The 25,562-nt window shown below is 52.9% G+C and overlaps 1 protein-coding gene across 1 annotated transcript in view; it reads right to left on the bottom strand.

Moving 5' to 3' along the window:
• COPG2 (coat protein complex I subunit gamma 2) overlaps positions 1–25,562 on the bottom strand; it is a 168,170-nt gene that overhangs the window by 22,341 nt on the left and 120,267 nt on the right. Inside the window, exons 20-21 of the mRNA XM_075342611.1 lie at positions 18,430–18,601; positions 540–637 (exon numbers count right to left, since the gene is read on the bottom strand). Of these exons, the coding sequence (XP_075198726.1) occupies positions 540–637; positions 18,430–18,601 (270 nt within the window). The remainder of the gene's footprint in view (positions 1–539; positions 638–18,429; positions 18,602–25,562) is intronic.

The following is a 25,562-nucleotide window of genomic DNA, read 5'->3' as shown; positions in this document are numbered from 1 at the left end:
GGGGCAAGAGAGGGGTGATTTGAACACACACGAATTATATATCCCCACACTTTTTATTGTATTTACTTGTACTTGAGGCTACGATCATTTTATTGCTTCTGCTATACAGTGCAGGGCATCAGCACTATAGATCAAATATCAGCATCTAGGGATTTCGGCTCACAGCCGGCGTTCACAGGAAGTTTGTCATAACGGGCACGGGTAATCAGCTGACCCCTGGCTGACATGACAACTCATCGGCGCCCTGCAATCACATAACGGGACCACCATTGGGTGCAAGGAATTACGCGCTCCCCGCCAATGTGTGTTACATTGACAGCAGGATTTAACTGCTTAACACCATCAGGTGCATCTCTGATCCACCTGTGGCTGTTCGAGGCACATATACACTGATCAGATCAGCCGACGTGTGAGCCCGCATCAAAGGCAGGAAAAGGACTTAAGGTCATGAAGGGGTTAAAATGCATGCAATATTTAAGGTTCAATGCAGCATATAGTGGGTACTACTGCAATGCAAAGCCCTTAACAAATTAACATACCACATATTCATCGCTGTAACCTTCGTCATCAGGGACTCCTGTGTGAGGATCACAGTCTCTGACCACAAACTTCATTGTACAGTTAAACGTGCAAGACACTGGAAAACAAAATTAATCCATCAGATATTAATAGGTGTCAGTTCATCAAAAATTAAAAGTAGCTGTACTATGAAAAAACCATAGCAAAAATTACTGCACCTGGTAGAAAGAATACTAGTCCACCATTCAGCTATATCTTTGACTCTTTGACTCCTTGAGGGTAGTTGTTGGAAACGTTTAAAACAGATTCACAAACAAGTTTTAAAGATTTCTGTAGATCCTAAACCCTGCGGCCGGATGTTTGTCCGCACTATAGAAGTTTACTATATAAATGTCAGGCATGCTGGGATAGCTGCAGATTGTGACCATTGGTCTATCGGAACATACAGTTTATTAGTTTGTGACGTTTTAATGCTTAGTTTTAGCATGTTTTCTTTTTAATATACTTTAAAAATTGCATGTGCAAAAAGATAATTCTGAAATGTTAGCTGGGTTTGGCCATATAAATTATGCCAACATACAATGTTATAGAGATGTGCTTACACTAGGCAAACGCGCTGCCATGTGAGACAAGATCGATTCAAGATAAAAATGTGATTTTTACCTTCAATTGATCGTCTTCTTGTCCCACATGGCAGCGCGGGTTAACCCCTTTCCTTCCACACATTGATCTGTCAACGGGGTCTGAAGAAACTATTGTGGTTTGATCTATGCCCTTACAGCAGTTGTGACTTAAAAGGGAACCTGTCAGGTGCAATATGCACCCAGAGCCACGAGCAGTTCTGGGTGCATATTGCCAATTCCTGCCTAACTGTCCCTGTTATAGATAGATAAAGAGATCTTTAGAAAAAGAAGGGAATTTTGTTACTTACCGTAAATTCCTTTTCTTCTAGCTCTTATTGGGAGACCCAGACGATTGGGGTATAGCTACTGCCCTCTGGAGGCCACACAAAGCACTACATTAAAAGTGCAAGGCCCCTCCCCCTCTGGCTATACCCCCCCCGTGGTATCACGGGTTCTCCAGTTTTAGTGCCAAAGCAAGAAGGAGGAAGCCAATAACTGGTTTAAACAAATTAACTCCGAATAACATCGGAGAACTGAAAAACCGTTCAACATGAACAACATGTGTACCCGCAAACAACAAAAAAACATCCCGAAGGACAACAGGGCGGGTGCTGGGTCTCCCAATAAGAGCTAGAAGAAAAGGAATTTACGGTAAGTAACAAAATTCCCTTCTTCTTCAGCGCTCTATTGGGAGACCCAGACGATTGGGACGTCCAAAAGCTGTCCCTGGGTGGGTAAATAAATACCTCATGTTAGAGCTGCAAAACAGCCCTCCCCTACGGGGGTGTCACTGCCGCCTGCAGGACTCTTCTACCTAAGCTGGCATCCGCCGAAGCATAGGTATGCACCTGATAATGCTTGGTGAAAGTGTGCAGACTGGACCAGGTAGCTGCCTGGCACACCTGTTGAGCCGAAGCCTGGTGACGTAATGCCCAGGACGCACCCACGGCTCTGGTTGAGTGGGCTTTTAGCCCTGAAGGAACCGGAAGCCCCGCAGAACGGTAGGCCTCTAGAATTGGTTCTTTGATCCATCGAGCCAGGGTGGCTTTAGAAGCCTGCAACCCCTTGCGCGGACCAGCGACAAGGACGAAAAGTGCATCGGCACGGCGTATGGGCGCCGTGCGGGAAATGTAGATTCTGAGTGCTCTCACCAGATCTAGCAAACGTAAGTCCTTTTCATACCGGTGAACCGGATGAGGGCAAAAAGAAGGCAAGGAAATATCCTGATTAAGATGAAAAGAGGATACGACCTTAGGAAGAAACTCCGGAATGGGGCGCAGCACAACCTTGTCCTGGTGGAACACCAGGAAAGGAGCCTTGGATGACAGAGCTGCCAGCTCAGACACTCGCCGAAGCGATGTGATCGCAACAAGAAACGCCACTTTCTGCGACAGCCGAGAAAAGGAAACTTCCTTCAGAGGCTCGAAGGGCGGCTTCTGGAGAGCAACTAGTACCCTGTTCAGATCCCATGGATCTAACGGTCGCTTGTACGGGGGCACAATATGACAGACCCCCTGCAGGAACGTGCGCACCTTAGGAAGACGTGCTAGACGCTTCTGAAAAAACACGGACAGTGCCGAAACTTGCCCTTTAAGGGAGCTGAGCGACAAGCCCTTTTCCAACCCCGATTGCAGGAAGGAAAGAAACTTGGGTAATGCAAATGGCCAGGGAGACACTCCCTGGGCCGAGCACCAGGATAAGAAAATCTTCCACGTTCTGTGGTAGATCTTAGCAGAATTCGACTTTCTAGCTTGTCTCATTGTGGCAACCACTCCTTGAGATAATCCTGCAGATGCTAGGATCCAGGACTCAAAGGCCACACAGTCAGGTTCAGGGCCGCAGAATTCTGATGGAAAAACGGCCCTTGGGACAGTAAGTCTGGTCGGTCTGGTAGTGACCACGGTCGACCGATCGTGAGATGCCACAGATCCGGATACCACGACCTCCTCGGCCAGTTTGGAGCGACGAGTATGATGCGGCTGCACTCGGATCTGATCTTGCGTAGCACTCTGGGCAAGAGCGCCAGAGGCGGAAACACGTAAGGGAGCTGAAACTGCGACCAATCTTGAACCAAGGCGTCTGCCGCCAGGGCTCTTTGATCGCGCGACCTCGCCATGAATGCCGGGACCTTGTTGTTGTGCCGGGATGCCATTAGGTCGACGTCCGGCACTCCCCAGCGGCGACAGATTTCCTGAAACACGTCCGGGTGAAGGGACCATTCCCCTGCGTCCATGCCCTGGCGACTGAGGAAGTCTGCTTCCCAGTTTTCTACGCCTGGGATGTGAACCGCGGATATGGTGGATGCTCTGTCCTCCACCCACATTAGAATGCGCCGGACTTCTTGGAAGGCTTGCCGACTGCGCGTCCCTCCTTGGTGGTTGATGTATGCCACCGCTGTGGAGTTGTCCGATTGGATTCGGATCTGCTTTCCTTCCAGCCACTGCTGGAAGGCTAGTAGGGCAAGATACACTGCTCTGATTTCCAGAACATTGATCTGAAGGGTGGACTCCTGCGGAGTCCACGTCCCCTGAGCCCTGTGGTGGAGAAACACTGCTCCCCACCCCGACAGACTCGCATCTGTCGTGACTACTGCCCAGGATGGGGGCAGGAAGGATCTTCCCTGAGATAATGAGGTGGGAAGGAGCCACCATTGTAGAGAGTCCTTGGCCGTCTGGGAAAGCGAGACTTTCCTGTCCAGGGACGTTGACTTCCCGTCCCATTGGCGGAGAATGTCCCATTGAAGTGGGCGCAGATGAAACTGCGCAAAGGGAACTGCTTCCATGGCTGCCACCATCTTCCCTAGGAAATGCATGAGACGCCGCAAGGGATGCAACTGGCCCTGCAGGAGAGATTGCACCCCTGTCTGTAGTGACCGCTGCTTGTTCAGCGGCAGCTTCACTATCGCTGCTAGAGTATGAAACTCCATGCCAAGATACGTTAGTGACTGAGTCGGTGATAGGATCGACTTTGGAAAGTTGATGATCCATCCGAAAGACTGTAGAGTCTCCAGCGTAGCATTCAGACTGAGCTGACATGCCTCCTGAGAGGGAGCTTTGACCAATAAGTCGTCTAGGTAAGGGATCACCGAGTGTCCCTGAGAGTGCAAGACTGCTACCACCGCCGCCATGACCTTGGTGAAGACCCGTGGGGCTGTCGCCAGACCAAATGGAAGAGCTACGAACTGAAAATGGTCGTCTCCTATCACAAAACGTAGAAAACGTTGATGTTCTGTAGCAATTGGCACGTGGAGATAAGCATCTTTGATGTCTATTGAGGCAAGGAAGTCTCCTCTGGACATTGAGGCAATGACAGAGCGGAGGGTTTCCATCCGGAACCTCCTGGCGTGCACATGTTTGTTGAGCCGTTTTAGGTCCAGAACAGGACGGAACGAGCCGTCCTTTTTTGGAACCACAAAGAGATTGGAGTAAAACCCTTGCCCTTGTTCCTGAGGAGGGACTGGGATCACCACTCCTTCCGCTTTTAGGGAACCCACCGCCTGCAGCAGAGCATCTGCTCGGTCTGGATGTGGGGAGGTTCTGAAGAACCGAGCTGGAGGACGAGAATTGAACTCGATTCTGTACCCGCGAGACAAAATGTCCGTCACCCACCGGTCTTTGACCTGTGACATCCAAATGCCGGAAAAGCGGGAGAGCCTGCCCCCGACCGGCGATGCGGAGGGGGGGGGCTGGAAGTCATGAGGTAGCCGCTTTGGAAGCGGTACCTCCATTTGCTTTCTTGGGGCGTGTGTGAGTCCGCCACGAATCTGAGTTTCTTTGCGTCCTCTGAGTCCCTTTGGACGAGGTAAATGGTGTCTTGCCCGAACCTCGAAAGGACTGAAACCTCTGCTGCCACCTTTTCTGCTGAGGTTTGGATGTTCTGGGTTGTGGTAAAGAGGAGTCTTTACCCTTGGACTGCTTAATGATGTCAGCCAATGGCTCGCCAAACAGTCTATCTCTAGACAAAGGCAAACTGGTTAAACATTTTTTGGAACCAGCATCTGCTTTCCAGTCCTTTAACCACAAGGCTCTGCGCAAAACTACCGAATTGGCGGACGCCATTGAGGTGCGACTGGTAGATTCTAGGACCGCATTGATAGCGTAAGACGCAAACGCCGACATCTGCGTGGTAAGGTGCGCCACTTGCGGCACTGCCGGATGCATGATAGCATCCACTTTTGCTAAGCCCGCTGAAATAGCCTGGAGTGCCCATACGGCTGCGAATGCCGGAGCAAACGACGCGCCGATAGCTTCATAGACAGATTTTAACCAAAGGTCCATCTGTCTGTCATTGGCATCTTTAAGTGAAGCGCCATCCTCCACTGCAACTATGGATCTAGCTGCAAGTTTGGAAATCGGGGGGTCTACCTTTGGACACTGTGTCCAGCGCTTGACCACCTCAGGGGGGAAAGGGAAACGCGTATCTTTAGATCGTTTAGAGAAACGCCTTTCTGGGTGAGCGTCGTGCTTCTGGATTGATTCTCTGAAGTCAGAGTGATCCAAGAAAGCACTCAATTTACGCTTGGGATAAAGGAAACGAAACTTCTCCTGCTCCGCAGCCGCCTCTTCTGCTGAAGGGGCTGGGGGAGAAATATCCAACAGCCTATTGATGGCTGAGATAAGGTCGTTTACCATGGCATCCCCATCCGGGGTATCCAGGTTGAGAGGGGTTCCAGGAGTGGATTCCTGATCACTCTCATCAGACACATCACAGGGAGACTGATTGCGCTGAGACCCTGAGCAGTGTGAAGACGTCGAGGGTCTTTCCCAGCGAGCTCGCTTAGGGTGGCTGGGGCCATCATCTGAGTCATAATCCTCGGCCTGTGAAGCCGGGGACCCCCCTGTGGGCTGGATACATTCCAAGTAAGGGGGACCTGAGGACAGAGGCCTCGCCGTGCCCAGAGACTGAGCCCCATGCATAGATTGCAAGGTTTCAAGGATTTTTGCCATAGACACAGACATATTATCTGCAAAAAATGCAAAGTCTGTCCCTGTCACCGGGGCAGAACTTACAAGCGTCTCAGCCTGGGTCGCTACCTCTCCTGACTCCGGCTGGCGAAGCAGCACCGGGTCGGAGCATTGCACACAATGGGGGTCATCGGAGCCTGCTGGTAGATTAGCCCCACATGCAGCACACGCAGTATACACAGCCCTTTTTGCCTTGGCCGCCTTGCGTTTTGAGGATGACATGTTGCTGCTTCCACAGAGCGATCTGGGATATGCAGCCAGAAGCGACCTCACAGTGCAAGAAATACAATATCTATATATCTGTACCCAATACACCGATACACCGTGAGGCACTAGAGGGACCAGCACAGAAAAATCGCTTACCGCCCGCTTAAAAAGCGGGTGTGTGGTCGCCAGATAGCCCCTAGTCCAGGTCTCCCAGAGCCTTGCGTCCTTCCTCCAGCCAGGCATGCATGTAATGGCTGCCGGCGTCTCGAGAGAGGAAGGGGGGCGGGCCCTGGGCGTTCCTGGCCAAGAGCGGGAAGCCTGCTTCCCTCTGTGCCAAGTGAGAGGGCTGGAGCATGTAAATCAGGCTCCAGCCCTCGTCGCTGCTAGCGAACAGCGTCTCTCCCCTACCCTGAATGACAGGGTGGGGGCGGGAACGAAACGGAGCTGCCGGCGTCCTAGGCCCAAAAAGCCGGGGACTAAATTTATAACCGCCGCCGCCGTAAAAGCGCGGACGGCGGATCCCCGGCGCACCACAAGTCACAGCAGCGCCGCCCGGTCCAGAGGGGGTCGGCGCTGCGTTCCCATACACAAAAAAGTCCCCCAGTAATCTGTAGGGACACCAACTCCACGTTGCGGTCCCCGGCGCACTACAACACCCAGCCAGCCCGGAGTGTTCTGTGCCTGCCGGGGACACAGAGTACCTGTCTGATGCAGGGCCTGTCCCTGATCGTACTCCTGCTCCGAATCCATCAGGTTCTAATGGGTCTGTGGATGGAGCCCGGCGTCAGAGCTGAGGGGCCGGCAGGATCCCACTTCCACAGAGCCCTACCAGGGGATGTGGAAGGAAAACAGCATGTCAGGCTCCAGCCCTGTACCAGCAATAGGTACCTCAACCTTACAACACCATCCAGGGGTGAGAAGGGAGCATGCTGGGGACACTATATGTGTCCTCTTTTCTTCCATCCGAAATAGTCAGCAGCTACTGCTGACTAAAATCTGTGGAGCTATGCATGGAATGTCTGACCTCCTTCGCACACAAAGCTAAAACTGGAGAACCCGTGATACCACGGGGGGGGTATAGCCAGAGGGGGAGGGGCCTTGCACTTTTAATGTAGTGCTTTGTGTGGCCTCCAGAGGGCAGTAGCTATACCCCAATCGTCTGGGTCTCCCAATAGAGCGCTGAAGAAAGATAATTTTGTTTACTTACCGTAAATTCTTTTTCTTATAGTTCCGTATTGGGAGACCCAGACATTGGGTGTATAGCTTCTGCCTCCGGAGGACACACAAAGTACTACACTAAAAAGTGTAGCTCCTCCCTCTGAGCATATACACCCCCTGGATAACCAAATATAGCCAATTTAGTGCAAAAGCTGAAGGAGAATAGCCACCCACAAGTAGAGATAGAGCAAGAACCGGAACAACCGGAGCCTCTGTCTACAACAACAGCCGGTGATAACACGCGGAACAAGAAACTGCCAACAGGCAACATGGAGAATGCTGGGTCTCCCAATACGGAACTATAAGAAAAAGAATTTACGGTAAGTAAACAAAATTCTCTTTTTCTTTATCGTTCCTATGGGAGACCCAGACTTTGGGACGTCTCAAAGCAGTCCATGGGTGGGAATAAACAGAAAACTGGGAAGTAGGCGGAACCTAACTTCACAAATGGGCGACAGCCGCCTGAAGGATGCGTCTGCCCAAGCTCGCATCTGCCGAAGCATGAGCATGCACTTGGTAGTGCTTTGAAAAGGTATGCAGACTAGTCCAAGTGGCAGCCTGACAAACCTGCTGAGCCGTAGCCTGGTGCCTGAAAGCCCAAGAGGCACCGACAGCTCTGGTCGAGTGTGCCTTGATCCCCGGCGGGGGAGGCACCCGAGTACACTGGTAGGCATCAGAAATGGCCGACCTAATCCAACGAGCCAAGGTCGGCTTAGAAGCCGAGAGGCCCTTACGCCGACCTGTGGTTAGCACAAAAAGAGAGGTGCACCGCCTAAGAACAGCGGTGCGAGACACATAGATTCGGAGCGCCCGCACCAGATCGAGAGTATGCAACGCTTTTTCAAAGCGATGAACAGGAGCCGGACAAAAGGAAGGCAGGGAAATGTCCTGGTTAAGGTGGAAAGGAGAAACCACCTTAGGGAGAAAGTCCGGAGTCGGACGGAGAACCACCTTGTCTTGATGAAAAACCAAAAAAGGTGACTCCAAAGAGAGCGCAGCCAAATCAGAGACTCTCCTGAGGGAAGTTATGGCCACTAGAAAGACCACCTTCTGTGAAAGACGAGACAAAGAAACCTCCCTAAGAGGCTCAAAGGGGGGTTTCTGCAAGGCCGTGAGGACCAGATTGAGGTCCCAGGGATCCAAGGGCCGCCGGTAAGGCGGAATGATGTGAGACGCGCCCTGCATGAAGGTGCGCACCTGAGCCAGCCGGGCGATACACCGCTGGAACAACACTGACAGAGCCGAGACCTGTCCCTTGAGGGAATTGAGGGATAGTCCTAGCTGCAGACCGGACTGTAGAAAGGACAGGATGGTCGGCAAGGAAAAAGGCCAAGGAGCATGGCCGGAAGAACGACACCAGGACAGGAAAATTCTCCAGGTCCTGTGATAGATTTTGGCCGAGGAAGACTTCCGAGCCCGAGTCATAGTGGAGATGACTTCAGGAGGGATACCAGAAGTCGTCAAGATCCAGGACTCAAGAGCCACGCCGTCAATCTGAGAGCCGCAGAATTCTGGCGGAAAAACGGACCTTGTGAGAGAAGGTCTGGACGGTCCGGAAGATGCCACGGCACCTCTACGGACAGATGGAGCAGGTCTGGGTACCAAGCTCGCCTGGGCCAGTCCGGAGCAATGAGGATGACCCGACGGCCCTCCATTCTGATCTTGCGCAGGACTCTGGGCAAGAGAGCTAGAGGGGGAAACACGTAGGACAGACGAAACTGGGACCAATCTTGAACCAGCGCGTCCGCTGCAAAGGCCTGAGGATCGTGGGAGCGAGCCACGTAAACCGGAACCTTGTTGTTGTGCCGGGATGCCATTAGATCCACTTCCGGAGTGCCCCACTTGCGGCAGATTGACCGAAACACTGCCGGATGCAGAGACCACTCGCCGCTGTCCACGGTTTGACGGCTGAGATAATCTGCCTCCCAGTTTTCCACGCCTGGGATGTGGACTGCGGATATGGTGGACTTGGAGTCCTCCGTCCACTGAAGGATGCGTTGAACCTCCAACATTGCCAGGCGGCTGCGTGTCCCGCCTTAGTGATTGATGTAGGCAACCGCTGTCGTGTTGTCTGCCTGGACTCGAATGTGCTTGCCCGCCAACAGGTGGTGAAAGGCTAAGAGAGCCAGAAGCACAGCTCTGATTTCCAGCACATTGATCGAGAGGGCTGATTCGGACGGAGTCCAAGTGCCCTGCGCTCTGTGGTGGAGATATACTGCTCCCCAGCCGGATAGACTGGCATCCGTGGTGAGAATCACCCAGGACGGGGTCAGGAAGGAGCGTCCCTGAGACAGAGAGAGGGGCCGAAGCCACCACTGAAAGGAGCCCCTGGTCTGTGGCGGCAGAGCCACTAACCTGTGCAAGGATGAAGTCCGCTTGTCCCAACAGCGGAGAATGTCCAGCTGCAGAGGACGCAGATGGAACTGGGCAAAGGGAACCGCTTCCATTGACGCCACCATCTGACCCAGCACCTGCATTAGGTGCCTGATGGAATGACGGCGGGGCCTCAGCAAAGAGCGCACCGCCAGATGGAGGGACTGCTGTTTGACTAAGGGCAGCTTTACAAGTGCCGGCAGAGTCTCGAATTGCATCCCTAGGTACGTGAGCTTCTGGGTCGGAGTCAGAGTGGATTTGGGCAGATTGACAAGCCACCCGAATTGGACTAGAGTGGCGAGAGTGAGCGAGACACTCCGCTGACAGTCTGCACTGGATGAGGCCTTGACTAGAAGGTCGTCCAGGTAAGGAATCACTGCCAACCCCTGGAGGTGCAGAACCGCAACCACTGCTGCCATGACCTTGGTGAATACTCGAGGGGCCGTGGCTAACCCGAAGGGGAGAGCCACGAATTGGAAATGTTCCTCTCAGATTGCAAAACGTAGCCAACGCTGGTGTGAAACTGCAATTGGCACATGCAGATAGGCATCTCTGATGTCGATGGATGCCAGGAAATCTCCTTGGGTCATTGAGGAAATGACTGATCGCAGAGACTCCATGCGAAAATGCCGCACCTGAACATGCTTGTTGAGAAGCTTGAGATCAGGATGGGCCGGAAGGAACCGTCCTTTTTGGGGACTAGGAAGAGATTTGAGTAGAAACCTCTGAACCGTTCCCGGGCGGGAACCGGTACAATTACTCCGTTGGCCTGCAAGGATGCCACGGCCTGAGAGAAGGCGGCGGCCTTGGAGCAGGGGGGAGTTGACAGAAAAAATCTGTTTGGCGGGCTGGAAGAGAATTCTATCCTGTAGATGATATCCCGCACCCACTGATCGGAGACGTGTTGAAACCACACGTCGCCAAAGTGGGAGAGCCTGCCACCGACCAAGGACGTTGCTGGCGCGGCCAGATAGTCAAGAGGAGGCTGCCTTAGTGGCAGCAGCTCCTGCGGTCTTCTGAGGACACGGCTTCGTGCGCCAGTTGGGTTTTCGGTCCTTGGCTGAGTTAGTGGACGAGGCAGAGGGCTTAGAGGACGACCAGTTGGAGGAACGAAAGGAGCGAAACCTCGACTGGTTCCTGCCCTGGACAGGTTTCCTGGTTTTAGTTTGTGGCATGGAAGTACTCTTCCCGCCAGTAGCTTCCTTAATAATTTCATCCAGTTGTTCACCGAACAGCCTGGACCCAGCAAAAGGGAGCCCAGCAAGGTACTTCTTTGAAGAAGCGTCTGCCTTCCACTCTCGAAGCCACAAGATCCTGCGGATAGCGAGGGATTTAGCCGAAGCCACCGCAGTGCGGTGAGAAGCCTCCAGCATGGCAGACATGGCATAGGATGAAAAGGCTGAAGCCTGGGAAGTTAAGGCAACCATTTCGGGCATAGAGTCCCTGGTGAGGGAATGCATCTCCTCTAGAGAAGCAGATATGGCTTTGAGAGCCCACACTGCTGCAAAAGATGGGGAGAACGAGGCCCCTGCCGCCTCATATACAGATTTGGCCAGAAGGTCATCCTGGCGGTCAGTGGCATCCTTAAGAGAGGTGCCACTGATACAACGGTCCGGGCTGAGAATCTAGACACCGGAGGGTCTACCTTAGGTGAATGAGCCCACTCCTTGACCACCTCAGGTGGAAAGGGAAAACGGTCATCAGAACCGCGCTTTGGGAAGCGTTTGTCAGGACAGGCCCTAGGCTTGGTCACAGTGGCCTGAAAACTGGAGTGGTTAAAGAACACACTCCTTGTCCTCTTAGGCAAGGTAAACTGGTGCTTTTCTGCCAGAGAGGGTTGCTCCTCTGATACTGGCGGATTGAGGTCCAGTACAGAATTAATGGACGCAATCAAACCACTAACATCTGCGTCACTTTCGGACAGATCAATGGGGCACATAGAGGTAGCGTCCGAGGCCCCAGTAAAGGCATCCTCCTCATCCTGCGAGTCAGCTCGTGAATCAGAGCCACGGGACGAGGAAGGAGAGGGAGCCCTGCGTCTCCTTTTAGGAGGACGGGGTCTGGGAGAGCCCTAGCAGCAGCGGCGCCCTGAGAAGGGGGCTGATGCATGGTCAGCAAAGTCCGGGACAGCTGTCCCATGGAGTCGGCAAAAGACTGGGAGATTGACCTAGAGAAGGATTCTACCCAAGCCGAGGGTTCAGCCACCGGAGCCGGAGCAGCCGGAGGGACCACTGTGGGTGCGATTCCAGACTGAGGCATTGCCACGTTAGAGCAGGCATCACAATGTGGATATGTGCTCGGTTCAGGCAGCACGAGCTTACATGCAGTGCATATTGCGTACAGCCTTGCAGCCTTGCTCCTCGTGTGAGACATGCTGCTGAAGTGGGGGCTCTGAGCCAGAATGACCCCCAGAGAGTATATAAGCAGGTCCACAACCGGAGGTTGTGGCTTACCAGACCGTTTGTGTGCCCTCCAGATCCCACAGCCCGGACCCCCAGACAGATTAGCAGAGATGCTGCAGCCAGCGCCGATCGCTGTGAGAACGCTGATAAAATGGCGCCGGAGCGAGGAGAGGGGGCGGGGCCTACTCTGAGAGCGGGATCTGGAGGGCCAAGGAGATTTACAGGGGAGGGTACATTTACTCAGAGAGGAGTGTCCCTCCCTGTGCCGAACGGCCGCTGGGCGAAGCCGCACTGTCCCTCTGCATGATTGACATGCAGGGGAAGTGAAATCGAAACTAGGCCTCAGGCGAAGCCGGGGCCTAAATTTAAACGATGCGGCCGGCGCGCAGGCACCATCGGCGCGGTTCTCAGGTGAAAACCAGAGAACCGGCCGGAAATGTCAGAACAGATACACAGCCCACTCTCCCCAACAATAAAGTACAAGGGACCCCTGAAAATAACGTCTCAGATACTTAGCTTGTGAGACGCAGGGTTTCAGGTCCCTGGGGATGAGTGCTCCGTCCGGCAGGATTCTGAAGGGCTGCGGATGGAGACCGGTCTCCTGCAAGGCAGGGAGAACCGTGCTGGCTCCCACTTCAAGCCAGAGCCCGAGGGATGGTGAAGGAGCGCGGCATGTAAGGCTCCAGCCTTGTAAATCAACCTTAACAGCACCGCCGACACAGTGGGGTGAGAAGGGACATGCCGGGAGTCCAGGCTTGGACCCGCTTTTCTTCAAAATCTTTTCAAAAATCAAAAATCAGATGAGAATGCATGTGTGGATGTATGCCTCCTGAACACAAAGCATTGAACTGGCTAGATTTGGTTATCCAGGGGGTGTATATGCTCAGAGGGAGGAGCTACACTTTTTAGTGTAGTACTTTGTGTGTCCTCCGGAGGCAGAAGCTATACACCCAATGTCTGGGTCTCCCATAGGAACGATAAAAAGAGAATTTTGTTTACTTACCGTAAATTCTTTTTCTTATAGTTCCGACATGGGAGACCCAGACCATGGGTGTATAGCTTCTGCCTCCGGAGGACACACAAAGTACTACACTAAAAGTGTAGCTCCTCCCTCCGAGCATATACACTCCCCGGATGACAAATCCAACCAGTTTAGTGCAAAAGCTGAAGGAGGACATCCACCCACAAGTAGATATAGAGTAAAACCCGGAATAACCGGAACCTCTGTCTACAACAACAGCCGGTGAAAACACACGGAACAAGAAAGCTGCCAACAGGCAACAGGGAGGGTGCTGGGTCTCCCATGTCGGAACTATAAGAAAAAGAATTTACGGTAAGTAAACAAAATTCTCCTTTTCTTCATCGTTCCTTATGGGAGACCCAGACCATGGGACGTCTCAAAGCAGTCCATGGGTGGGAAATAAACAGAAACTGAGAAGTAGGCAAACCTAACTTCACAAATGGGCGACAGCCGTCCGAAGGATGTGTCTGCCCAAGCTCGCATCTGCCGAAGCATGAGCATGCACTTGGTAGTGCTTCGAAAGGGTGTGCAGACTAGACCAAGTGGCAGCCTGACAGACCTGCTGAGCCGTAGCCCAAGAGGCACCGACAGCTCTGGTCGAGTGCGCCTTAATCCCCGGCGGGGGAGGCACCTGAGAACATTGGTAGGCATCGGATATGGCCGACCTAATCCAACGAGGTAGGGTCGGTTTATAAGCCGAGAGACCCTTGCGCTGACCTGTGGTCAGCACAAAAAGAGAGGTGCACCGCCTAAGAACAGCGGAGCGTGACACATAGATCCGGAACGTCCGCACCAAATCTAAAGCATGCAACGCTTTCTCAAAGCGATGTACAGGGGCCGGACAAAGGGAAGACAATGAAATGTCCTGGTTAAGGTGGAAAGGAGACACCACCTTAGGGAGAAGGCCCGGAGTCGGACGGAGAACCACCTTGTCTTGGTGAAAAAAACCAAAAAGGGTGACTCCGAAGAGAGCACAGTCAGATCAGAGACTCTCCTGAGAGAAATTATGGCCACCAGAAAAACCACTTTTCTGTGAAAGACGAAACAACGAAACCTCCCTAAGAGGCTCAAAAGGGGGGTTTCTGTAAGGCCGTGAGGACCAGATTAAGGTCTCAGGGATCCAGAGGCCGCCGGTAAGGCGGAATGATGTGAGATGCACCCTGCATGAAGGTGCGCACCTGGGCCAGCCGGGCGATACGCCGCTGGAGCAACGCTGACAGAGCCGAGACCTGTCCCTTGAGGGAATTGAGGGACAGTCTAGCTGCAGACCGGACTGTAGAAAGGACAGGATGGTCGGCAAGGAAAAACGGCCAAGGGGCATGGCCGGAAGAGCGACACCAGGACAGGAAAATTCTCCAAGTCCTGTGGTAAATCCTGGCCGAGGAAGACTTCCGAGCCTGAGTCATAGTGAAGATGACCTCGGAAGGAATGCCTGAAGCCGTAAGGATTCAGGGCTCAAGAGCCACGCCGTCAATCTGAGAGCCGCAGAATTCTGGCGGAAAAACGGACCCTGTGAGAGAAGGTCTGGCCGGTCCGGGAGATGCCACGGCACCTCTACGGACAGACGGAGCAGGTCTGGGAACCAAGCTCGCCTGGGCCAGTCTGGGGCGATGAGTACGACCCGACGGCCCTCCATTCTGATCATGCGCAGGACTCTGGGCAAGAGAGCTAGGGGTAAACACGTAGGCCAGACGGAACTGGGACCAATCTTGAACCAGCGCGTCCGCTGCCAAGGCCTGAGGATCGTGGGAGCGAGCCACGTAAACCGGGACCTTGTTGTTGTGCCGGGATGCCATTAGATCCACTTCCGGAGTGCCCCGCCTGCGGCAGATTGACTGGAACACTGCCGGATGCAGGGCCCACTCGCCGCTGTCCACGGTTTGACGGCTGAGATAATCTGCCTCCCAGTTTTCAACGCCTGGGATGTGGACTGCGGATATGGTGGACTTGGAGTCCTCCGTCCACTGAAGGATACGTTGAACTTCCAACATTGCTAGGCGGCTGCGAGTCCCGCCTTGGTGATTGATGTAGGCAACTGCTGTCGCGTTGTCTGACTGGACTCGAATGTGCTTGACCACCGACAGGTGGTGAAAAACTACGAGAGCTAGGAGTACAGCCCTGATTTCCAGCACATTGATCGAGAGGGCTGATTCGGACGGAGTCCAAGTGCCCTGTGCTCGGTGGTGGAGAAACACTGCTCCCCAGCCGGATAGACTGGCATCCGTGGTGAGAATCACCCAGGACGGGGCCAGAAAGGAGCGTCCCTGGGACAGAGAGAGGGGCCGAAGCCACCACTGAAGAGAGCTCCTGGTCTGTGGCGACAGAGCCACTAGCCTGTGCAAGGAAGAGGTCCGCTTGTCCCAACAGCGGAGAATGTCCAGCTGCAGGGGACGCAGATGGAACTGGCAAAGGGAACCGCTTCCATTGACGCCACCATCTGACCCAGCACCTGATGGAATGACGGCGGAGCCTCAGCAGAGAGCGAACCGCCAGATGAAGGGACTGCTGTTTGACTAAGGGCAGCTTCACAAGTGCCAGCAGAGTCTCGAATTGCATCCCTAGGGACGCAAGGTCCTGGGTCGGAGTCAGAGTGGACTTGCAAGCGTGGCGAGAGTGAGCGAGACACTCCGCTGAGAGTGAGCGAGACACTCCGCTGAGAGTCTGCACTGGATGAAGCCTTGCTAGAAGGTCGTCCAGGAAAGGAATCACTACCAACCCCTGGAGGTGCAGAACCGCAACCACTGCTGCTATGACCTTGTGAATACACGAGGGGCCGTGGCTAACCCGAAGGGGAGAGCCACGAATTGGAAATGTTCCTCTCCGATTACAAAACGTAGCCAACGCTGGTGTGAAACTGCGGTTGGCACAAGCAGAAAGACATCTCTGATGTCGATGGATGCTAAGAAATCTCCTTGGGTCATTGACTGATCGCAGAGATTCCATGCAAAAATTCCGCACCTGACATGCTTGTTGAGAAGCTTGAGATCCAGGTCGGAAAGCACCGTCCTTTTCGGGGACTAGGAAGAGATTTGAGTAGAAATCTCAGAACCGTTCCCAGTCGGGAACTGGTACAATTACTCCATTGGCCTGCAAGAATGCCACGGCCTGTGAGAAGGCGGCGGCCTTGGAGCAGGGGGGAGTTGACAGAAAAAATCTGTTTGGCGGGCTGGATAGAATTCTATTCTGTAGCCGTGGGAGATGGTAACCCACACCCACTGATCGAAGACGTGTTGAAACCACACGTCGCCCAAGAGGGAGAGCCTGCCACCGACCAAGGACGAGAGGAGGCTGCCTTGGTGGCCGCAGCTCCTGCGGACTTCTGAGGACGCGGCTTCATGCGCCAGTTGGTTTACGGACCTTGGCTGAGTTAGTGGACGAGGCCGAGGGCTTAGAGGACGACCAGATAGAGGAACGAAAGGAACGAAACCTCGACTGGTTCCTGCCCTGGACAGGTTTCCTGGGTTTGTGGCATGGAAGTACTCTTCCTGCCAAAAAACTTCCGTAATAATTTCATCCAGTTGTTCACCGAATAGACTGGTCCCAGCAAAGGGAACCCAGCAAGGAACTTCTTAAGAAGCATCTGCCTTCCACTCTCGAAGCCACAGGAGCCTGCGGATAGCGAGGGAAGTAGCCGAGGCCACCGCAGTGCGGTGACAGTCTCCAGCATGGCAGACATGGCATAGGATGAAAAGACTGAAGCCTGGAAGTTAAGGCAACCATTTCGGGCATAAAGTCCCTAGGTGAGGGGATGCATCTCCTCCAGAGAAGCAGAGATGGCTTTGAGAGCCCGCACTGCTGCAAAAGATGGGGAGAACGAGGCCCCTGCAGCCTCATATATAGATTTGGCCAGAAGGACAACCTGGCGGACAGTGGGATCCTTAGAGAGGAGCCGTCAGCCACTGATACAACTGTCCGGGCTGAAAGCCTAGACACCGGAGGGTCCACCCTTGGTGAATGAGCCCACTCCTTGACCACCACTGGTGGAAGGGGGAAACAGTCATCAGAACCACGCTTTGGGAATCGTCTGTCAGGACAGGCTCTGGGCTTGGTCACAGTGGGCTGACAAACTGGAGTGGTTAAGGAACACACTCCTTGTTCTCTTAAGGTATACTGATGCCTTTCTGCCAGAGTGGAATGCACCCCTGATTGTGTGACCTCCTGAACACAAAGCATTGAACTGGTTGGATTTGTCATCCGGGGAGTGTATATGCTCGGAGGGATGAGCTACACTTTTAGTGTAGTACTTTGTGTGTCCTCCGGAGGCAGAAGCTATAAACCCATGGTCTGGGTCTCCCATAAGGAACGATGAAGAAAGAAAAGTATATCTAAAGTTCTTTTATCGTATGCTAATGAGTGAGGGCAGTAGCCCCAAGGGCGTTGCTTCCCTTGCTAGTCGCCTCTATTAGCATGTTAGTACGTCCCAGAGGGTGTGCTAACATGCTAATGAATACGCAGCTTCAGAGGATGATCTCGCTCACCTCTCCGCCGCCATCACTGTCCGACGCTGGATTTCAGCTCAGTGCACATGACCCCGGAGTTTCAGTCATGTGCACTATGAAGTCAAGTGTACGCATCCTGGCTTCAAACTGAAGTAGTGCGCATGACCGAACCTCCGTGATCCTGCGCACTGAGCTGAAATCCAGCATCAAACAGCAATGGCGGCGGAGAGGTGAGCGAGATCATCCTCTGACGCTGTTTATTCATTAGCATGTTAGCACTCCCACAGGGGCGTACTAACATGCTAAAGGGGGTGACTATCAAGGGAAGCAACGCCCTTGGGGCTACTGCCCTCGCTTATTAGCATATGATATAAGATCTTTAGAAATACTTTTTCTAAAGATCTCTTTATCTATGCTAGCGTATACAGGGACAGTTTGGCAGGAATTAGCAATATGCACCCAGAACTGCTCATGGTCCTGGGTGCATATTGCACCTGACAGGTTCACTTTAAACAACTACCCCAGGTGAGCGATTACCTGAAATTAGTTTATTCTGGTACCACCAGGATAAAACTCTATTTGCACCTTTTTGTCTTTTCCAGCAACTAGAATTACACTATGTACATCCATATGCACACCCACATTCTGATGGCATTTACTTACCTGCTGTGGACTCATCTTCAGGGAGTCTGACCAGAGTATAGCATATGCCAGGTTGGTTGTATGAGAGACTCGGAGCTTGCACATAATAGACCACTTCATACCCTTCTGAGGGCTCCACCTGAACAATGACTTTTTCTAAGAGCTGATCGTTTAGGGTGTTAGTACAGTCAAACTATACACAGAAAGAAAAAAAAAATGAAGAAGAGTATTTTACAGGGGGATTTAATATGTGAAAGAAGGGAATTTTGTTTACTTACCGTAAATTCCTTTTCTTCTAGCTCCAATTGGGAGACCCAGACAGTGGGTGTATAGCTACTGCCTCTGGAGGCCGCACAAAGAACTACACTTAAAAGTGTAAGGCTCCTCCCCTTCTGGCTATACACCCTCCCGTAGGAGTACAGATTCCTCAGTTTTAGTACCAAAGCAAGAAGGAGGAAAGCCAATAACAGTTTCAAAAACAAATTCAATCCGATAACAAGATCGGAGAACTTAAGAAACAACATGAACAACATGTGCACCCGAAAAACGAAACCCTAAGAACAAATAGGGCGGGTGCTGGGTCTCCCAATTGGAGCTAGAAGAAAAGGAATTTACGGTAAGTAAACAAAATTCCCTTCTTCTTTTTCGCTCCTAATTGGGAGACCCAGACAGTGGGACGTCCAAAAGCAGTCCCTGGGTGGGTAAAAAGATACCACATGAACGGGCTGTCAGACAGCCTCTTCCTACAGGTGGGCCACCGCCGCCTGAAGGACCTGTCTACCTAGGCTGGCATCTGCCGAAGCGTAGGTATGCACTTGATAGTGTTTGGTAAACGTGTGCAGACTCGACCAGGTAGCCGCCTGGCACACTTGCTGAGCCGTAGCCTGATGCCGCAATGCCCAGGACGCACCCACGGCTCTGGTAGAATGGGCCTTCAGTCCAGATGGAATCGGAAGCCCAGCAGAACGGTATGTGTGAAGAATTGGTTCCTTGATCCACCGCGCCAGGGTGGATTTGGAAGCTTGCGATCCCTTATGCTGACCAGCGACTAGGACAAAGAGCGCATCAGAACAGCGTAGAGCCGCCGTGCGAGAAATGTAAATCCTGAGTGCTCTCACCAGGTCCAACAGATGTAAACCCTTTTCAAATTGGTGAACTGGATGCGGACACAAAGATGGCAAAGTGATATCCTGATTGAGATGAAAGGAAGAAACCACCTTGGGAGAAAACTCTGGAATTGGACGCAGTACTACCTTGTCTTGGTGAAACACCAGGAAGGGAGATTTGCAAGATAACGCCGCTAGCTCGGACACTCTTCGAAGAGACGTGACCGCCACAAGAAAAACTACCTTTTGTGAAAGCCGAGAAAGGGGAACCTCTTTCAAAGGCTCGAAAGGCGGCTTCTGGAGAGCAATGAGAACCTTGTTCAGATCCCAGGGTTCCAATGGCCGTCTGTAAGGAGGAACGATATGACAAACTCCTTGGAGAAACGTGCGTACTTTAGAAAGCCGTGCCAAGCGCTTCTGAAAGAATACGGATAGCGCGGAGACTTGACCCTTAAGAGAGCTAAGCGACAAACCTTTTTCCAACCCAGACTGCAGGAAGGAAAGAAAAATTGGCAATGCAAATGGCCAGGGAGAAAACCCTTGAGCCAAGCACCACGCTAAGAATATCTTCCACGTTCTGTGATAGATCTTAGCTGAGGATGGTTTTCTAGCCTGTCTCATTGTGGCAACAACTTCATGAGATAAACCTGAGGCCGCTAGGACCCAGGACTCAATGGCCACACAGTCAGGTTCAGGGCCGCAGAATTCAGATGGAAAAACGGCCCTTGAGACAGCAAATCTGGACGGTCTGGTAGTGTCCACGGTTGGCCTACCGTGAGATGCCACAGATCCGGGTACCACGACCTTCTTGGCCAATCTGGAGCGACGAGTATGGCTCGATGGCAGTCGGACCTGATTTTCCGGAGAACTCTGGGTAACAATGCTAGAGGTGGGAACACATAGGGGAGTCGGAATTGCGACCAATCCTGAACCAAGGCGTCTGCCGCCAGTGCTCGGTGATCGTGAGACCGTGCCATGAAAACTGGGACCTTGTTGTTGTGCCGTGACGCCATCAGATCGACGTCCGGCGTCCCCCAGCGGCAACAGATCTGCTGAAACACGTCCGGGTGAAGGGACCATTCTCCTGCGTCCATGCCCTGGCGACTGAGAAAGTCTGCTTCCCAGTTTTCCACGCCTGGGATGTGAACTGCGGATATGGTGGACGCTCTGCTTTCCACCCACGTCAAAATCCGTTGGACTTCTTGAAAAGCTTGGCGACTGCGTGTTCCCCCTTGGTGGTTGATGTACGCCACCGCCGTGGAATTGTCCGACTGAATCCGAATCTGCTTGCCTTCCAGCCATTGTTGGAAGGCTCGCAGGGCAAGATAGATTGCTCTGATTTCCAGAACATTGATCTGCAAGGTGGACTCTTCCAGAGTCCACATCCCCTGAGCCCTGTGGTGGAGATACACCGCTCCCCACCCTGATAGGCTCGCATCCGTCGTGACCACTGCCCAGGACGGGGGAAGGAACGACTTTCCCTGTGACAATGAGGTGGGGAGAAGCCACCAACGCAGAGAGTCCTTGGCAGTCTGAGAGAGGGAGACAGTCCTGTCGAGGGACGTCGATTTCCCGTCCCATTGGCGTAGAATGTCCCATTGTAGAGGGCGCAGATGAAACTGCGCGAACGGGACTGCCTCCATTGCTGCTACCATCTTTCCTAGGAAATGCATGAGGCGCCTCAGTGAGTGCGACTGGCTCTGAAGGAGAGATTGCACTCCAGTCCGTAGCGAGCACTGCTTGTCCAGTGGAAGCTTCACTATCGCTGAGAGAGTATGAAACTCCATGCCAAGATAAGTCAGAGATTGGGTCGGGGTTAGATGAGACTTTGGAAAGTTGATAATCCACCCGAAACTCTGGAGAGTGTCTAGTGCCACCTTCAGACTGTGTTGGCATGCCTCTTGAGAGGGTGCCTTTATAAGCAGGTCGTCTAGATACGGGATGACCGAGTGACCCTGCGAGTGCAGAACAGCTACTACTGCTGCCATGACTTTGGTGAAGACCCGGGGGGCTGTTGCCAGACCGAAAGGTAACGCTACGAACTGCAGGTGTTCGTCGTGTATGACGAAGCGTAGGAAACGCTGATGCTCTGGTGCGATCGGCACGTGGAGATACGCATCTTTGATATCTATTGATGCTAGAAAATCTCCTTGAGACATTGAGGCTATGACGGAGCGTAGGGATTCCATCCGGAACCTCCTGACTTTTACGTGTCTGTTGAGCAACTTTAGATCCAGGACGGGCCGATACGATCCGTCCTTTTTTGGGACCACAAACAGATTGGAGTAAAAACCGTGACCTTGTTCCTGAAGAGGGACGGAGGTCACCACTCCTTCCGCCTTTAGAGCGGCCACCGCCTGCAACAGAGCATCGGCTCGGTCTGGTGGTGGAGAAGTTCTGAAGAAACGAGTTGGCGGACGAGAACTGAACTCTATCCTGTACCCGTGAGACAGAATATCCCTCACCCAACGGTCTTTGACGTGTGACAGCCAGATGTCGCCAAAGTGGGAAAGCCTCCCACCGACCGCGGATGTGGGAATCGGAGACCGCAAGTCAGGAGGACGCCGCCTTGGCAACGGTTCCTCCGGCTGTCCTTTTTGGGCGTGACTGAGACCTCCAAGAATCTGAGCGTCTCTGGTCTTTTTGAGTCTTTTTTGACGAGGCGAATTGGGACCTGCCCGGTCCTCGAAAGGACCGATAACCAGACTGACCCCTCCTCTGTTGGGGTCTGTTTTGTCTGTGTTGCGGTAAGGATGAGTCCTTACCCTTGGAGTGTTTGATGATTTCATCCAAACGCTCTCCAAACAATCGGTCACGAGAAAAAGGCAAATTGGTTAAGCACTTCTTGGAATGAGAATCTGCTTTCCAATGTCTCAACCACAGGGCCCTACGCAAAACAACGGAGTTGGCTGACGCCACTGCCGTGCGGCTTGTAGCGTCAAGAACAGCATTAATCGCGTACGACGCGAATGCCGCCATTTGCGAGGTCAATGGTGCTACCTGCGGGGCAAATGCACGTGTGACGGAGTCAACTCGCGCAAGCCCGGCTGAGATAGCTTGGAGTGCCCATACGGCTGCAAAAGAAGGCGCTAATGACGCTCCAATCGCTTCATAGATGGATTTCAGCCAGAGCTCCATCTGCCTGTCAGTGGCATCTTTAAGTGCCGCTCCATCTTCAACTGCAACCAAGGATCTAGCTGCAAGCCTGGAAATTGGAGGATCCACTTTTGGACACTGGGTCCAACCCTTGACCACCTCAGGGGGAAAAGGATAGCGTGTATCTTTAAGCCGTTTAGGAAAACGCTTTTCAGGATAAGCGTGGGGTTTCTGGATTGCGTCTCTAAAGTCAGCGTGGTCCAGAAAAGTGCTTAAAGTACGCTTAGGGTATCTGAAATGGATTCTCTCGTGCTGCGAAGCTGACTCCTCCACAAGAGGAGCTGGTGGGGAAATATTTAACATCTTATTGATGTTAAATATAAGATCATTAACTATGGCGTCACCCTCTGGTGTATCTAGATTGAGAGCGGTCCCAGGATCAGAATCCTGATCAGTTACGTGCGCCTCATCACCCATAGAGTCATCTCGCTGGGATCCTGACCATTGAGATGAATGTGAAGGCCCGTCATAGCGAGCCCGCTTAGGCTGCCCGGGGCCATCGTCCGAGTCAGAGTCTTCACCCTGAGGTGTATATGCCCGTCCCGGAGCTTGGAGCTGAGGGGGACCAGGGGGCAAAGATTGCACAGTGTCCGTGGCCTGAAGTACAGGCCTAGCTCGCAATGTGTCAAGAATTTGTGACATAGTGAGAGACATTCTGTCAGCAAAAGCTGCAAACTCAGTTCCTGTCACCTGGACAGCATTCACAGGTGGTACACCCTGGGTCACGTCCAGCAGAGGTCCCGACTGTGCAAGCGCCGCAGGGGCCGAGCACTGCACACAATGGGGGTCCGTGGAGCCTGCCGGTAGAAAAGTCCCACATGCGGTGCAGGAAGCATATAATGTCTGTGCCTTGGCACCCTTGCGTTTTACGGACGACATGCTGCTGGCTCTCTGCAATGTGAGAGAGTCTATAGCCAAAGGGCGACCAGCGCTATGTAATACCAAGTATTTGTAGAAACAAAATACTAAGAATACTACTGGCACAAGAGGGGGTGAGCCCTGAGGGCTGCTTACCGCCCGCTGAATAGCGGGTAAGAGGCTGCAGAATTCCTTGTCTGGGTCTCCCCGGCTCCCCTCTGCAGCTCAGCGTGTCAGCAGGAATGGCTGCCGGCGTCTGTGGAGAGGGGCGGTCCGTGGGAGTTCCCAAACAAAAGTGCGGGAAACAGTGTCCCCTCTGTGCCGATTGTGAGGGCTGGAGTATGTAAAAACGACTCCAGCCCTCAGCGCTGATGCACTGGCCAGCGTCCCGCCCCTCTCCTGACTGGCAGGTCTGGGGGCGGGAACGAACGGAAGCAGGCCGCAAAAGCCGGGGACTCGAGTTATCAGCGCGGCCGCCGTAAAAGCGCGGGCCGCGCTGAAGTCCCCGGCGCACCACAAGTGCCAGCCGCGCCGCAGTCCCAGCGGCCGGCGTGACCGATTCCCAGACGTGGCCAGCGTCCCGCCCCTCTCCTGACTGGCAGGTCCGGGGGCGGGAACGAACGGAAGCAGGCCGCAAAAGCCGGGGACTCGAGTTATCAGCGCGGCCGCCGTAAAAGCGCGGGCCGCGCTGAAGTCCCCGGCGCACCACAAGTGCCAGCCGCGCCGCAGTCCCAGCGGCCGGCGCGACCGATTCCCAGAAGTGTGCCTGCTTCAGCGAAGCTGAATGAGGCCATGGCACAAGCGCCGTAGCGCTGATGTCCCCCGGCGCACTACAACACCCAGCATGCTGCGGTGTGAGCGCCAAATGCACGGGGACACAGAGTACCTTGAGGAAGCAGGGCCATGTCCCTGATGTACTCCGCTCCATCCAGCATCTTCTCCAGGGGCTGTAGATGGAGCACGGTCTCAGTGCCTGGAGACCAGTAAATCCCACTTCACCCAGAGCCCTGTAAAAAGGGATGGGGAAGGAATCAGCATGTGGGCTCCTGCCGCCGTACCCGCAATGGGTACCTCAACCTTACAAACACCTCCGACATACAGTGGGGTGAGAAGGGAGCATGCTGGGAGCCCTGTATGGGCCCTCTTTTCTTCCATCCGACATAGTCAGCAGCTGCTGCTGACTAAAAACAATGGAGCTATGCGTGCGTGTCTGACCTCCTTGCGCACAAAGCTAAAACTGAGGAATCTGTACTCCTACGGGAGGGTGTATAGCCAGAAGGGGAGGAGCCTTACACTTTTAAGTGTAGTTCTTTGTGCGGCCTCCAGAGGCAGTAGCTATACACCCACTGTCTGGGTCTCCCAATTAGGAGCGAAAAAGAAAGGCAATTTACTTCTCTGACATGTAAAAAATAACTTATGTTATGGACTATCCAAGTTAATAAAATAGTAATAAGTTTCTGTCCTCACCATTCATTCCATCATTCATTTTCAGACCCGCTGATAAGCAGTTTGTAGCCTAATCCAAGTTTCAGATTTACTCCTCTATGAGCGTTGCTCCAAGTAATATAGGCTGGATACAAGCGGTGTGTATCCAGGGTGCTTGTCATTACAGCTCCAATACTGCACTTCTTTCCTCTTCATATGCTTTCCTCATTGTCATTAATCTGGATGCTCTGCCATCCCAGAGACTGTAGACAGTTTCCTCCCTCTCTAAACTGTAGTGATCTTTGTACAAGGTCTCACTTCTTACTACCATGGCCAACACAGAAGCCAAAACACTGCATCTCAAAATAAAAGCTAGCAAGTGTGAACAGGTGGCAGCTGTTCTAACTACTCGAATCACAAACAAAAGAATACAGCAGCACTTTGTAGGCGCCAGGACATATGCAAACATAGAATATATGACATTTAAATTGCAGCAATATTATAAAGAATATACTTAGGAAAATTGTTCTTCACACAAAAATGGGCCAATTCATGTGTGTCCATCAACCGCAACAAGGTGATTTTCTTTTTCTTTTTTTTTTTCTTTTT

The sequence above is a fragment of the Anomaloglossus baeobatrachus genome, chromosome 4 (assembly GCF_048569485.1).
Source record: "Anomaloglossus baeobatrachus isolate aAnoBae1 chromosome 4, aAnoBae1.hap1, whole genome shotgun sequence".
Taxonomy (NCBI): domain Eukaryota; kingdom Metazoa; phylum Chordata; class Amphibia; order Anura; family Aromobatidae; genus Anomaloglossus; species Anomaloglossus baeobatrachus.
Note: the sequence above shows the minus strand (reverse complement) of the source record. Positions and strands in the feature narration are given on the sequence as shown.